This window comes from Neoarthrinium moseri, assembly GCF_022829205.1.
Source record: "Neoarthrinium moseri strain CBS 164.80 chromosome Unknown scaffold9_Wmoseri_CBS_16480, whole genome shotgun sequence".
Classification (NCBI taxonomy): Eukaryota; Fungi; Ascomycota; class Sordariomycetes; order Amphisphaeriales; family Apiosporaceae; genus Neoarthrinium; species Neoarthrinium moseri.
The window spans coordinates 712,032-726,855 of NW_026055123.1; the positions used below are offsets into that span (position 1 = coordinate 712,032).

Below are 14,824 nucleotides of genomic sequence, written 5' to 3' on the forward strand. Positions count from 1 at the left end.
ACGTGAGTTGCTGGAGCTAACTCCCGAGGATTGATCACGCCGAAAGCGAACCCTTGCCTTCAATGTCCTCTAACGCATCCAGGCCCTGCTAGCTAGTAATCTGCAGGTCAATGAGCTAGCCCGTTTGCCGGATTAGCTTATCAGACTTGTCCACAAGCGAACAAAAAGGACCAAACAAATAACGATTAAGAGGGGGGTATACTAGTGGTGGGGCAGAGCCACCCAATCAACAGTGACGCGTTCCATGTCCCCTTTGGGACTGGTTCCGGATTCTTATCATTGGCTCGTTGCTCTCGCTAGATGACCCGAGAGCTGCCCCTTCACCAGACTTGAGGCGCATTGATGATGCACCTGGCATTGCTGAAGATAACCTCAGCATCCCAGGTCCAAGGCACTGGATGGCGTGTGGTATAGGTGGTAGTTGGCTTTCTATCATACGTCAACCTTATCTTGAGACACGGAGATGCAATAGCAGCCTGCGTTGAAGATGATAAAGCACCCTCCGGCCGCCATCTAGGAAATTTATGAATGATCATTATTCAGTTTGATCGAGTCAACGAATTTCCTGACTTTTGGAATATCTGTAAAGATCATCTTTGGCACAATGTCTGATGCCAGTGGGACCGCCAAAGCGCAGATAGAGACCGATATCAAAGGGACAAGGTCATCAGGTTCGTGATCCACGGCGCATGTATAGCTTGCGGAGCTGAGTTGCTTACCATACTTCCTTCCGAGCAGTTGAAACCACTAGCAAAAGAGAAGTGCTTCCGGCCGAGAACAAGCTCGTCGACGAAAATGGAGAAATATACCTTGTCCCCACGCCGACAACAGACAAGGGCGACCCATTGAACTGGCATCCGGCGCGAAAATGGGCCATTTTGGCCATTCTGATGCTTTGGAGCTCGGCCGCCCTCTCAATCCAGGCATTCCTGCTCAACTACATCCCTTCTGTTGCCGAGCGGTTCCCGGACGCCGATGCAGGTCAGATCAACCTCCTGGTCACAATCATTATGCCGATGATTGCCCCCGGCCAACTGATCTTCACGCCTCTGGCCATCGCCTACGGAAGGCGCTTCTCGATGCTCCTCGCAAACGCCCTGCTCTTTGCCTCATGTATCTGGGGCGCTTTCTCCACTTCATATAACTCGCTTCTGGCCGCCCGTGTGGTCGAGGGCCTAGCAGCGGGACCGACCGACTGCCTCGTCTATGTGATTGTCCAAGAGATGAGCTTTGTGCACGAGCGAGGTACTATGATTGGTGCGCTGATGGGTACACAATTGGCCCTGCAGCTCGGTCTCAGTATCGCTACGAACTACATGGCTGTCACGACAAGCTTCCAAGCCCCTTTCTTCATGTTCGCGGCCATCTCCGCCTTCACCTTGGTCGGCATGTTCTTCATTATGCCGGAGGTTCGCTATAATCGCGATGGCAACAGCTTGCTTCCTCGTATCAAACTTAGCGAATATGCCTCTTTCAAGAAGACACTTGGTACCAGTGGGGAATATAAGCCTTTCACACTCGCGAGACAGCTGCAGCCCATTTCGCCGAGAGTCAAAGGCTCGCCGAACCACAGCGTGGTGTGGTTCTTCAAACGTATGGGGGTGTACGCCCTATCGCCTATCATGTGGTGGAATGCGGGGCTGAACACTATTATGTGCGGGTGAGTAATTATGTGCCTTTGTTCGAGTGTCTGATTGTGTTGCTAAAATGTCGGTCTCAGGAGTCTTTTGGCAGCTTCCACCTACTATGCCACCATGCTTGTAAGCGAACCTTGGTCTTGGGCCCCTCAGAATGTAGGATTGATCAACATCGGTCCGGTGCTTATGGCTGCCCGTGAGTTCTGCAATAGGCCTCTCTTTTTGGAAGATATAGACTGACATATGAAAGTCAACTGGGTCTTGCTCGGATGGGGCAATGATAAGGTTATCTTCTGGTTAGCGAAGCGCAACAACGGCGTCAACCGACCCGAACACCGTCTTGTGGTGCTGATTATTCCTGTCATCACGGGAATTATCTCCAGCATCGGATTCGGTGCCCTCGCGCAGAACTATCTCATAACTAACCCCGGCGGTGACCAACCCCACTGGTTCTCGATTGTGTTCCTCATGTCTCTCTACTACCAGTCCTTCTGCGGTATCTTGGAGGCCACCTTGATTTACCTGGCCAACATCACATCTGCGGAAGACTCGCTTGCCGTCATGACCTTGGTGGCTGTCATCCGTGATAGCGCTTCCTTCGGCATGGGCTATGGTGTAGTGGGTTTCGCGGAGAGTGTTGGTTACTTGACTAGCTTCAGCATCTACGGAATGCTGACTGGAGTCCTGGGCATTCTGGGCATACCAGTCTATCTCTACGCTGATAGATTCCGCACTAAGGCCGGAGTCGCTGTCTAAATAGTGGGGGCTTCTCGGACCGATTGGATTAAAGCTACTTGAGCTTGTGCAGCGACATGGCGTCAGTTGGAAGAAGTCTAGCAAATTAATCAAAAGTATTATATTTCTTGTATGGTCGCTATCATCTGAATACAATTTCGAAATGCATATTATTCTTCTTCTTAAGTCAACTTTTGTTTACACATATTGTAGAACCAGAGACGACAAACTGAGGCATGAAAATACACTTGAGTTGCGCTGCGGGCAACCCGCAGTTCTTCTGTTACTTAAGCATCTTCCTATCTATGCCGTCTTCAAGTATGATTTTGATTCTGGAATTTAGTTGTTTCGTAATGGAAGACACAGCTAAAGTACATCGAATTTTGAGGATCAAGCTAAAGGAGCTTACCGACGCGCGTGGTGAAGACCAGTTAGTGGGTGATTCTTAGCGTCAGCGGTCCACAAATAGTTGGATATCTCGAAATCTAGACCTTCTGAGTAGCTCAGAAAAGGGGAACCTGTGACTCTACCATAGTACGTAGAGGCGACAAGTCACCTCTTTATCCCGTGGACCCTAGAGAACCTTGGGTGGACAATCCCAAAACCCCCGGCCTGGGCACTGGGCGTGCACTCTATCTCTTCCATATCCCTTTTGAGTACCCAGCCCACTTGTTAGCTTGCTGAGTCGGGGGAACCAGCTCGATAGCACGTGTTCAGCTGGCCTTGGACCAGGGTCGCTGCAGTGGCGGCTGTGGGGTTGAGATACGGGTGTGGTGGAGTATGTAGTATCGGCTGTACCTCCGACATATCGTGGACAAATAACCATGTATCTGTCGCCCACTCTTACCTGAGCACTTGTCTGCCAAAACTTAAGACCATCCTATGCATATGTTGCCGTCAATCTCACCCAAAAGGGGAAGACTGACGCGCAACTCCTGACTGGACACCTTGGTGAGGGGTGCGTTACTTAGCTCCAAGCCCCTCGGCTCAGGAGACCTTATCGCATGCCTGCCAGCAGCCAAGATACCCGACTCCACTACCATCGTTGAGGCGCCGTTACCGAAGAGATTGGCCATACTTCCTGAGGCTCTTCACGATCTCGTCACCACACAAATCTCACTGCGATTCTGAGTTTGGCACCATGCTGACCTTATCTGGTTCCACTCTACCACCAAAGTCTCGCAGATCATCTGGAGGTAAGAGCGGGTCCATCTTGTTCACTTGATGTAACACATTCCTTGATACTGTTTCCAGTCGCTGACCTGCAGGGGCATTTCAAGGATGCGACCGTTGCCGCTCTCGCCATATTCATTGTGACAAAGGTACGCCAGCTTGCTCCCAATGCGTCAAGAAAGGTGTTGAGTGCCCTGGCTACGACAAGAAGTACAAATGGGTGGTGGGGCCCTCCGTGAGGAAGAGGAAGAAGTTTACCGAGGCTGGCAGTGTGACTTGCGGTTTACACAGCGAAGGTATGTGGTCCATATACTCCTCTATTCATTTGTGATTGTTAACGCGGCTGCACACTCAGCTATAGACATATGGGATGCTGGAAATATACCAGATGGCAGCCCGGCGCCTGGTGAAGACCAAGAAAACACTGCCAATATCCATCCCTTGGCACTGACACACTCCTTCCTATCTCGAAGTTCAATACCGAGCTTCGATCTGGAGTCTTCTGAGTACCGTCGCCAGAACTACTATCTCGACCATTATTTCAATCACATAGCGAACTACATCTCTATCGCGGAAGGCGCAGACAACCCGTTAGGTGAACAACTAAGGCAACACTTTACTCGCAGCAATGCGCTCACCAATATCGTTGTTGCCATAGCGGCAATGCATATGGCCAACAGAAATAGTGACAAGTGTGCGGAGTCTTCCGCGTGGCATTACCGGACGCAGGCGCTCGGGATGCTGCAAAAGGATATTCAATGGCAGTCTAACTCTATTGAGGTCCTCACCTCCGTCCTCTTACTGGGAGCGACAGAGGTAAGTCAGGTCTTTCGATGACTATCATGGAACAGTGTTGCTCACATTACGTTTGTCTGTAGTCCTGGTTTGACACAAAAAACTCTTGCTCAATGCACCTAGACGCCGCCCGGCAGCTTATCCTCCACAATATCAGCTCCGGACTATATATCCCACCGTTCTTCGCGCACTGGCTCTGCTGGATCGAAACGCTCGCCAGCTTCGTCTCTGATGACGAGGGGCTCGTGTTCTCCTCCCCGCTTACATACACCTCTCTCACAGCATACGCAACGCCAATGCGAGGGAACGACAGCAATGCCGTCATTGACCCCTTCCTCGGGACCTGGACAACGCTGATGCCGCTCGTAGGCCGCGTGGGTGGAATTGTGAGGCGCCTCCGCCGTAACAAAGACCAACTTCTAGAGTCAGACGATTTCTCAAATTTAATTCACACTGCGGAAACCGACCTCCTGGAGTGGGAACACCCACAACCACAACCGTCACTAGGCGCTGCTAAACTACGACACTTTTATAGCATTGCGGAAGCTTATAGGCTCTCTGCGCTATTGATACTGTACAACTACAGCCGCGACCTGTTGTACAAGCGCGTAGGGCTGATAGATGAGGTTGTAACAGCGTCTGAATTTTTGTCACAGCTTGCCTACTCCGCGATTGTGCTGCTAAGGCAAATCCCCGTGGATAGTCGGTTATGGAATGTCTGTGCCATCCCAATTCTATCCGCAGGACAACTCATTCCTGAATCTCCCGACAGGGATTTTCTCCGCTCTGTCATGAACACGCTTGCACACAAAACGCAGCAGGCAGCCGTGGCGGAGGTAGGTAAATTGTTGGAGGACGTGTGGCGCCGGAGGGACGCGGGAAATGAGGTTTGGTGGATGGACCTGTTGGAGGAGACGGGCCATCCAATGTTGGTGAATTAAATTATAGCGCTGTGGTTTGATACACTATCGGCAACAGAGAATGTATACTTTGGTTAGCCAAATCACTATCTCGCATCTATCACTTCCTGATGCTAAGTGCTGCGGTCGTTGTTTCGGGATTATGTCTTTAAACCTTGCCAAGTCTTTTACAAATCAAAGATTGTATACGTGACTTCGAGTTTTGATTCCGGTTTGGAATGACTCAAATATGCAAGACAGAACATACCGAACGTTGATAACTTCATTGAAGAGCAACCTATGTTCATATTTATGTAGAACTCCGAGATGCCGAATTGTTCATCTTTCGTGCTACCGATGTGTACCATTTCCTCAAGAAACCATCCAAACTCATAGCCTTATGATTGTGGAAACCAAGAAAGTAGGCAACTGGAAACTACCACATCTTCCTCCATCGAGCCTTCATGTCACGGTCAGGAGGCATGGCCAACACGCCGACATAAGCAGAGACATGCTCGGGCTCACGGTCAGACTTAGATCCATCCCCATTCACCCACTCAATCATTTCTATCTCAAATCGTGCGAGCAGCAATGCCAGCATCATGAGGAGGTGCTGCTTTGCGACATGGCGACCAGGACAGATTGATTGACCGCCGCCTTGTGAGATGTTAGGTTTTTATCTTGCTCCACAAAGCCGTGGAAATTGAAGTAGACAAAGGGGAGCAAGATGCGAAACTTACCATAGGGGAAGAATGAGCTCGGGCGTGCTGCCATGGCAAACTTAGGCAGTGTCGCTTTATTCCCTTTCTCGTCCACCTCCTCAACGAACTTGATGTGCCTAGCACCCCAGAACTGCGACGCCGGGTGAGTTCCCTGCGCATTCCATGCAGCATCGTCAACATGGGCTATGCATGTCGTGGCAAGGACGGCGGCACCCTCTTCAATCTGGTATCCGCCAATGGTCACGGGCTGGGTGACGGCGCGGAAAATACTGTACGAAACATGCAAACGCATTGTCTCGACGTAGACTGACTGTAGCAGTGGTAGCGTCAGGAGCTTCGGTACGTTCATGGAGCGCTTTCCCGTCTCCGGATCCGTGACGACGGCAGTCTGGACTTCAGCCCGGACTTCTTGGTACAGCTCGGGATCTTTCAGCAATTCCATGAGGGCCCATGTGGCTGCCGGAACAGAGTTGGCTACTACGCTGCACCATAATATCAGTACCAGTGGCGTTATTAGAAGAGTGCAACTTCTTACCCAGCGGCAAAAGTTCCGAAGAATCCTCCTAAAGTCTCTCCGCAATGATTCTGAGACATCCACTTTGCCTGTTCGCGCGTGACACGGGCACCAAAGAGCGGTTCCCAGTCGACGTCCTGGTCCGGGCCGTCAAAATCAAATTGCGCCATCGAAGTTTCAACCCATTTCCTCGCCATGGCATAGAACTTGTCGCGAATGTCGTATGGTCCCGGCTTCATCCACCGGGGGAACCCAGCGACAAGGTCCGGGGTGACACGGTCAGTGTCCCACAGGGCATCCAGAAAGCCAGGGTTCATGTCGATAATGTGAGTTCCCATGACCGACATGAGCGCACATTCAGCCATCTGGTGCCTGACCCAATCATACACACCAAAAGTGGACCACTCGGACGAAACGGGCATAGAATCTAGGTGCTTCTCAAAGATGTCATAGAACTTTAGTGCATAGTTATCAGCATACTTTTTCGCAGTGAGGTAGTTGTCGTAAATTTGGTGGCTAATATACCTGCGGAAAGTTAGTTAATGAGTCTATAGGAACAGTAAGCTCAGGGTTCTGTAAGAATGCGAACCAGAATCTACGATCGTCGGGCAAGCCCTCAGTTCCTGGGAGGGGTGTCTTCCCCCTTCCAGTCTTGTCGAGCCGCCAATGCTGGACTTCCTCCTTAGGCATCGCCCACACGCTCTCAAGGAGTGTCTCCACGCCGGTCTCCGCCCGCAAACCTGGCGTCGACTTCATCAACGCCTGCACGTTCTTCTCGCCAGTGACCAGATATATCTTCTTCAGACCGAGGCGGAACTGCACAATGTCGAATCTACCTCGAACAAAATCTGCGGCCTTCCGTATGAATGCCTCTTTGTTGGTCATGAAAAGGTAGGTGTTGGAGACGAGGGGAATCGCTTCTTGGAGGCTCGGTGGCTGGCTGCTGGCCTGTGGCCGCCATAGCAGGAATGTTAGGCAAAACACCAAACCGACAACTGCCAGGCGTGGGAGCGTGGCATATTGCTCCAGGCCCACGGAGGCCTCTCGTAGAGTCGCGTTTTCGAAGATCTCCATTGAGCGACGGAATGCAATGCTTGGAGTACAAGAAGGGAGGGGCTTACAAGAAGAGTCGGGTAGGGAGAGATACTGGAGCGTCTATCAGACAATATGTAACTTACGAGCTCATGTCAAGAGTACAGAGCCAGTTGGTTGTTCTGATCATGCATATTCTTCCGCTCATGAGCAAGTACGATATCGTATGACTTGGATTTGCCAATTGCGTACGTAAAGATGCCCGCGATGGCGAAGCCGAACTAGAGGCGATAAGCCCTTCAAGATCCGGCCACTAGTGATGCGATAGGGATGCACTGCCTAAATCGGTACTATACTCTTCGCGGCAGAACTTTCCGCAGAGCTAAAGGACCCTTCCAGCCGGGGTTGCACTAAACAGGGATCCACAATCGAGGGGCTTGCCATGTACACGGGCTTGATGTTTGGCTAGAGGTGGCATGCGGTAGTGTGTTCTGGCCATTGCGTCGTCAAACTACCAGCCGAGCAAAGCATTGTCTGCCTCCTACCGATTGACATGGTCTAATTACCCTATCTTCAATCAAAGCGGGCTAAGCCATTCTGCGCCTTTCCTCGTGATGTTCTCCCCGGAATTCGGGATCGGTCCGGGCTCGGACCATCCCTCACTTCTCAGAACATATGCAAAGTGCGAGTTTATAAGACGAACGTCAACAGAGGAGGAAGTAGTTTTCCATATGTTGGAAGTTTACTATTCACTTTTTTTTTTGGGTATCATTCCGTTGAGTTCACCATGGCCGCCTCACTGGATGATTTGAGACTCCAAAACGAGGAGGTACTCGATCGATTCCTTAACACACCGTTCTGGGAGAGCGATGATGCTATCTCCTCTCTACTTTCTCGGGACTGTATCCTCGACTTTCCCTTCGCACCGCCTGGCATGCCGAAGTCCTTTGACCGGCCGAGGCGCGCCGTACTAACCAGCTGGCTACGACGAACCGTCAAAAACTGGTCCCGACCTCAGGACTCTATAGTCAAGTACCCGACGAAGGACCTGTCGCGATTCTGGATCGAGTCTCGAACCGTGGCCGACGTGACGTGGGGCGGCCCACACGTTCGGAAGTTTGATTGCACACACGTTGAGCTCGTGGTCATCAATGATGGCAAGGTGACGCTGGCCCGTACATGGAGTGATCCTCTACCGTACTACACGGCCGCGGGTATGAACCTTCCAATTTTCCACTATAGTGGTCGATGGGGCGTCCCAGTACCAGAGAAGCAGTATGCCCTCCCAGACAAGATCCCGGAAGAAGGGGATGAAGCCACAGCTCTGGTACGTTCCGTTCTCCATGTCATATAGCTGCGCTGGCGGTCGGCGGATTGTATGCCAATGGACATTTACTTACCGATACATGAATAGCGTCAAAAGCTCTTTGACATCTTTTTGAGGCCTAACTACTTTGACACTGAGCGCGAGGGCCCTAAAAAAGCCCAATGGTTTACGAAGGACTTCATGCCAAATATGCCATTCATGCCGAAGGGTATGGTGCGGCAATACAACGATGAGTTCCTCGCATCTTGCAATGAATGGCTGTACAGCTCCCTGGTTGAGTGGGACCAGGTAATTGCCTCCATTTACTGCCTCCTGTGAATTTTATTAATCGCACGCGATACAGCAAGTCACCGATTTCCACGAGGACAAGTTTCTTGACCCCAATGTATCGATCATCGAGACAAACGGCTCGCGTGGCCTGGCAAAATGGGATCCATCAGGGGCAGTATCGGGGTACTTCAATGATTACGTACGTGCAACCTTCTTTTTCGGTCATCAACGATAACTGGCTAACTTGCCTCCTCAGGTCATCATGGTGAAGCTAGAATATTTCCAAATCGCAGAGGTAAAGGAATGGCTGGACCCTGTAAACAAATTACTAGCTGCGGGAACCATGGTGCCCTGTTTCCCATTCTTTTATTAAGTTGGGAAATAACGTAGTGGCTGTAGTTCATGCCTGTAAATCAAGGTTGCTCGGGTTCAATGCATGATACCACTTCCTAAGGAATGTGAACCATAAGAATCAAGGGGGCGTTAAAACTTGATCAACCAGTCTCCGCCCGAGAATGTGTTGCAAAGGGCGTCCTCTAAGGTCTCGGTGCAGTGGGTTAAGGCAGCATCTACACCATCAATAACTCATACACCTTACCAGATCAGGCAACGTGCATGGTTGATTCTAACAAACCGGGCGCGTGTCTGCATAAGACAGCCTGGGGATTAACAGAGATGGGCCAATCAATCCTGTCGCGCAAGGCCGTGGCGTTTGGAACTAGAGAATTTCCGCTTGAAGGATTCAGACTAAACCATATTGTGACGCTGTGCCGCAAAACGACGATAATGTTATTCCATTTCTGCCAACACAAATGCAAATGCGAGATATGCTACCTGAACTTCTGGGGGCATACATTTTCCTAGATATGTCCCCCGCAGAATTTTTCAAGGAGAACTCCCTGACCCCAACCTCCAGCCGCGCCGCCAACAAAACACATCTCGTCTTAAGAAACATTTAATTTTAGAAAAGAACAACTTTAAATCAGCTCATCGGAAGGGTCAAACATGTTTCCACGGAACTTTTTAGTGCTCGCACTGAGCATAAGCCTTACTCTGGCAGCACCAGAACTAGAACACCCCAGCGGAACAATGAAAGCCAGGCCCTATATCGCTTCCAAAGCTTCAGTTTCCGACAATATCTGTTACGTTCGGGGCAAGGCACACCGTGCTCCTACGTTCCAGGCCCCGACCCGAGACGTATGTTACCCCATCAAGGCGACGAACCAGCTTAAAATATACAAGACGGCAACGTGCACCAACGGTACAGCGGCGTTACTGGCCCGTTATGATGCACCTAACTGTGTGGGTGAGCCTAATATGCTGGACATCGTGGACGAAGAGCTTCTGGAAAGGTGCCTAAAGATGCCCTCGGATGCAGCCGGAAGTTATGCGTTCTGGTGCACTGGAGACATTACGAAACCCCTTGTAAAGGCCCTGTCAAATACGCCTGATAAGTCCGAAACAAGTAACGGCAGCATTCTGGGGCTGATTGGGATGCTGCTTCTTGTGCTGGCGGTGGTGACACTATTTGCTCTCATCCGGCTCGCCATTTTCTTACACCGTTGTATCACCACTGGAAATAAATTCATGGTAAGAGACACCGCCTTGTATGCCATACGTTAGCTAACTTACTATTCTTTTAGGGCCTGTTCCAGAAAGACGGATCTATCGCTTTGTAAATTCTACATATCGCTATCGCATTCTGTCTCGTATGGTTCGATGTCCGTAGGACAGGAGGGGTAATTTATTTGTAAAAAAAAAAAAAAAAAAAAAAAAAAAAAAAAAAAAAAACTTTCACCCCTTTTAAACTTTGGTTGTCAATATAGACATTTTTCAGCAGAAGATTTTAGCTTGACTTGTCCAGCACTTCTTGTTTCTGGCTCATAAATCCCACAAGTTTACAATCAGGTATGTCGGCAGAGTCTCAACCACAGGAATGGTGCCGAGTTTCCCCAATATCCGGCTTTAGTTCGATCGATCATCCAGTTATCTACTCGTAGAGTAGGGTGTGGCTTCAGTATACGCCCCGCGAAGGGCATTTCCATCCGGCGCATCCAAACATACCATTGTAACAGAACTCCATCCCCATCCGTAAAAGCTGATCATGGATAACACGAATAATAAAGGTACTCGATGGGTTCATGGCATACGAATGAATGTACCAGGAAGTGCGTTGAAACAAAGGGAGATTGCTGCCCAGAAGTTACCTAACTTGAAATCATGGCAACAAAGTTATTCAACATCTTATACCGCGATTTGGTGGTTATTTGAAAAATATCGGCTATTTTTGATGGCTGGGAATCTTTGATAGTTGTTCGTGTAACAGGATACGGTGTGCAATAACCTGACGGTAATCTTAGTGCTGTCTTTTGCCGGAGTTTTACTTGCCACAGTTCGACTATAGATATATCGTGAAGTGACAGGGAATTCACGATCATTATTCGTGGTGATAGTTGGGAAACCACCATGTTTGAGCTGGTTGAACAATAGTTGTCTTACCGCTGACCAGTGTTTGCGGGGGTAGCTACGGTCCCGATGTTATTGCATGAGGAGTGTGCGAACATGACGACCAATTTAGCCCAGTAGATTTGTTCTCGGTGCTTTCAGCTATAAATTGATAAGGCAGATGTTTATAGAACTGATCACTACAAACGCTACTGGTCATTACGAATCAAAGTTGTCCTTCTCTGTCCCCTGGCTTTCTTTCAAGTCTGTGCCAAGTCCACTTCTATCACCCCCATCTGTGAAAGACTGAATGCTCATCAACTTTATGATGGAACTCGTCTCTCATGAGCATGCCAAGTCCACAGCCAGGGCACCGGCCCCAAAGGCTGGTCCGACGATTGGAATCAAGGCGCCGGTGCCAGCGAGGCCCTTCAAAACCTTGCACATGGTCTCGTCCATATCAGAATGGCATTCGAAGGAGAGGTCCAGGGTAGCTTGAATACTGGGTTGGTTGTTGCTGCCGGGAGGGGGGATATTGCTGACAAGCGCCTGCCACCTCTTCGGAAGCCTGATCATTTGTGTCTGTAGGACGGCATGATTAGCCTCATTACCATTGATGTGGTGTTGCGAAGCAGGAAGGGAGAGGGCTAAGGGATGAGGAGAAATTCTTGTCCCTGCCCACTTAAACTTACATCCATAGAAGGCGGACAATAGGCCGGTCCCGAGCAATGAGTGTTCTTCTGGCTGGAAAGCGCGAAAGCTCCGTTCTGATCGGCAAGAGCACCAAAAGAATCAATGAGCTTTGGAAGTAGAGCACCGCTGGCGTCGTCGCAATTTGATAGCGTTATCTTGCAAGTGTTGTCTATGTCGACAGAGACGTCGCCATCTTTGCACAGTTTACCTCCGCTGCTGATGAGTTCTTTGGCAGTGCTGATCATGTTGGATGGCTTCTCGAAACCGGCCTTGTAGTTGGCAATAACAACCGTGTCGTCAGAGACCTCGAACTTGACGTCGATGCCTTCGGCCCGGGTGCATGAAAACGCCGCCAGACACTTCGTTTCGCCCGAAAATGCGGGTGCAGTGTCTTGGGGAGACGGTGTATAAGTGAAGCTACGCAACTGGCTGTCGAAGCAATTCAGGCCTGTCTGGCCGTATTTCACGGTTCCTTTGAACGCCCCTTCGTAGGATCCTGGACCGCCGGCTATGACAGTTGCCCCTCCTAGGACTATGAATCATAATTGTTAACACGCCATTTTTAGCTGGAACTGCATCCTGGTGGGAAATTGAACAGTGCGGATTGGCGGAGGGGGTGTTATCATACTATTGTACTTTCCCATCACTACGAATGGCAGGTTGAATGGTGGGGCCACGCCCTCGGTAACCTTCTTGGAAGATTGGAGGATATTGATACTATCGGGGATGTCGGGCTTATCGTTGTCGCTCTCACTGACTAGCGTTAACGTCTTGGCTCCTAGGGGAACGTGCAGGCTTCCACTAACAAATAAAACACCGCAGGTTCGATGGCGTTACACAAAGCCACAATGACATGCGGACGAGGACCCGACTCTAGGCGAGACTTCAGATTTGGCGCCGCTGACACTAGGTCCAACGACACCAAAACGGCTGTGAGAAAACGAGAGATAGTCATGGCGTTGCTCAATAGGATAACAGGCTAGATTAATTATATGCACAAAGGGCCAGATATAGACCAAGCTTGCTATATCTGGTGGGCAAATGAGCTCGTGGCGATTTGAAGAGGTAGATGTTTGTGACAGGCAGTGGTAATCAGACGACGGTCACGCCAGTCTTTTATATTTCAACTATCTTCCACGACCATCAAGCGGTATATCGAGCGGTGCATTCCTGTGGACCATTCTATTTTCCATATTGGTATTTCGGTACCGCTTCGCCCCTGTGTGAAGCCTTGGCAACAAAAAATGCCTTAGAAGGACCGTCTTGGCGAAAATGCGGTTCCACCTAAAGTAAGAAAAATAAATCTTACATGTAAGCCCCAAGCCGGGGTGATGAGCACATTGAATGTTCATCCTCCCAGACCTAAATCTACTTAAATAATTGGTGAGGGAGGAGAGGCCAAGCGATCCGGGTGGCTCTGGAAGGGGTGATGTAGTTACTATGGGGTCCTTGATATGTTGTTGTTGCGTCGGGGAGGTAAGCTCTCCAGCGCGGTTGGTGACACACCACCAATCTACCGCCAGGTGAGCCTGACAGTCTCGCCGAGACTCTGGATTTCGAACCTCACTTCAATACTGGTTGCCTCCTAGTGATCCCTCCAATGTCTATTGGATTTGACTTCGACTTCATATAATGGTGAAAAGCTATATGGCTGAGGAGTATCTGGATGCAGAAGTTGTGTAGTACGAGTTCTCGTATGATGACGCAAAGCCACTGTTAGCGTGTTCTCTGTGTCGCAATCCTCTAAGGGAGCTGAAAAGTGCAGCACTTTGATCTCCCGTGATTACTAGCAGTAAAATCAATGATTGGGAGAAGCCCAAGAGCGTTCTTTGATTATTTGCTTAGATCCACAATGTGGACAGATCCTGACGTGACAGATCAGGTGGACCGTCGAGGGATCCTGATTTCCTAGTTACCAAGTATTGCAATCCGCACATGGGAACCAATAGCGTAAGTCGCACATTAAACCAATGAAATGCAGTCTTCGCCACTGCCAATACATCAGGCTTACGCATAAAATTCGCTTCTGGTATCGCTTGCTGAGAGTGAACAGCTGATAGTGTATGTTGCCCAATCCGGACATGGGAACCAATAGCGTAAGCCGTACATTAAACCAATGAAATGCAGTCTTCGACACCGCCAATCCATCATGCTTACGCATCAAATTTTGTCTGCTATCTCTTGCTTAGAGCGAACAGCTGATAGCGTATGTTGCCCATGACCCGATAATGGGGCCCAGCTCCCGGACCAGCTTGGGGTCAGTCGTCACGCACGTGTAAAAATAGCAAGCGTGACGGCCGTGGGGAAAGGTTTCCTTTCCTCCCCTAGCTTAGACTTTTCACAATATTATACGATTTGCAGCAGGGCCCCAATTCGCCTGCGGTGGCGTGGAATTAAAGGCGCAGGTCCAGCTGGAGGTGAGATGGGGGCGGGAGACATTCAGCTTGGATTACACCTCCTTGCACACAGCCTGGCTCAATTTATTACCCTGGTTCAGGTTAATACAGCAACGTGCAAGGATTGCTTAGGGATAGGTCTTCCTATGAACCAAGAGATGAGTTTGCCCAGGTAAGATTTGAGGT

The 14,824-nt window shown here is 49.9% G+C and overlaps 6 protein-coding genes across 6 annotated transcripts; 4 read left to right on the forward strand and 2 right to left on the reverse strand.

The window, feature by feature from the left end:
• Window positions 1–604: 604 nt before the first annotated feature.
• Window positions 605–2,393, forward strand: JN550_003827 (uncharacterized protein; the record flags this gene model as incomplete). The annotated part of the gene is made up of 4 exons (XM_049315274.1): window positions 605–671; window positions 739–1,660; window positions 1,721–1,833; window positions 1,888–2,393. The coding sequence occupies 4 exons, from the start codon at window positions 605–607 to the stop codon at window positions 2,391–2,393; spliced, it is 1,608 nt and encodes a 535-aa protein (XP_049174397.1).
• Window positions 2,394–3,513: 1,120 nt separating this feature from the next.
• On the forward strand, window positions 3,514–5,281 carry JN550_003828 (uncharacterized protein; the record flags this gene model as incomplete). The annotated part of the gene is made up of 5 exons (XM_049315275.1): window positions 3,514–3,568; window positions 3,627–3,694; window positions 3,754–3,841; window positions 3,901–4,361; window positions 4,424–5,281. 5 exons carry the CDS (start codon window positions 3,514–3,516, stop codon window positions 5,279–5,281), a joined length of 1,530 nt encoding a protein of 509 aa, XP_049174398.1.
• A 394-nt stretch (window positions 5,282–5,675) lies between these two features.
• JN550_003829 (uncharacterized protein) lies at window positions 5,676–7,549 on the reverse strand (the record flags this gene model as incomplete). The annotated part of the gene is made up of 4 exons (XM_049315276.1): window positions 5,676–5,896; window positions 5,980–6,443; window positions 6,497–7,000; window positions 7,065–7,549. 4 exons carry the CDS (start codon window positions 7,547–7,549, stop codon window positions 5,676–5,678), a joined length of 1,674 nt encoding a protein of 557 aa, XP_049174399.1.
• Window positions 7,550–8,294: 745 nt separating this feature from the next.
• On the forward strand, window positions 8,295–9,477 carry JN550_003830 (uncharacterized protein; the record flags this gene model as incomplete). The annotated part of the gene is made up of 4 exons (XM_049315277.1): window positions 8,295–8,834; window positions 8,922–9,122; window positions 9,178–9,303; window positions 9,361–9,477. The coding sequence occupies 4 exons, from the start codon at window positions 8,295–8,297 to the stop codon at window positions 9,475–9,477; spliced, it is 984 nt and encodes a 327-aa protein (XP_049174400.1).
• A 632-nt stretch (window positions 9,478–10,109) lies between these two features.
• JN550_003831 (uncharacterized protein) lies at window positions 10,110–10,783 on the forward strand (the record flags this gene model as incomplete). The annotated part of the gene is made up of 2 exons (XM_049315278.1): window positions 10,110–10,694; window positions 10,748–10,783. 2 exons carry the CDS (start codon window positions 10,110–10,112, stop codon window positions 10,781–10,783), a joined length of 621 nt encoding a protein of 206 aa, XP_049174401.1.
• Window positions 10,784–11,891: 1,108 nt separating this feature from the next.
• Window positions 11,892–13,197, reverse strand: JN550_003832 (uncharacterized protein; the record flags this gene model as incomplete). Its single annotated transcript, XM_049315280.1, has 4 exons — window positions 11,892–12,131; window positions 12,242–12,774; window positions 12,871–12,995; window positions 13,049–13,197. The coding sequence occupies 4 exons, from the start codon at window positions 13,195–13,197 to the stop codon at window positions 11,892–11,894; spliced, it is 1,047 nt and encodes a 348-aa protein (XP_049174402.1).
• Between the last annotated feature and the right edge of the window lie 1,627 nt (window positions 13,198–14,824).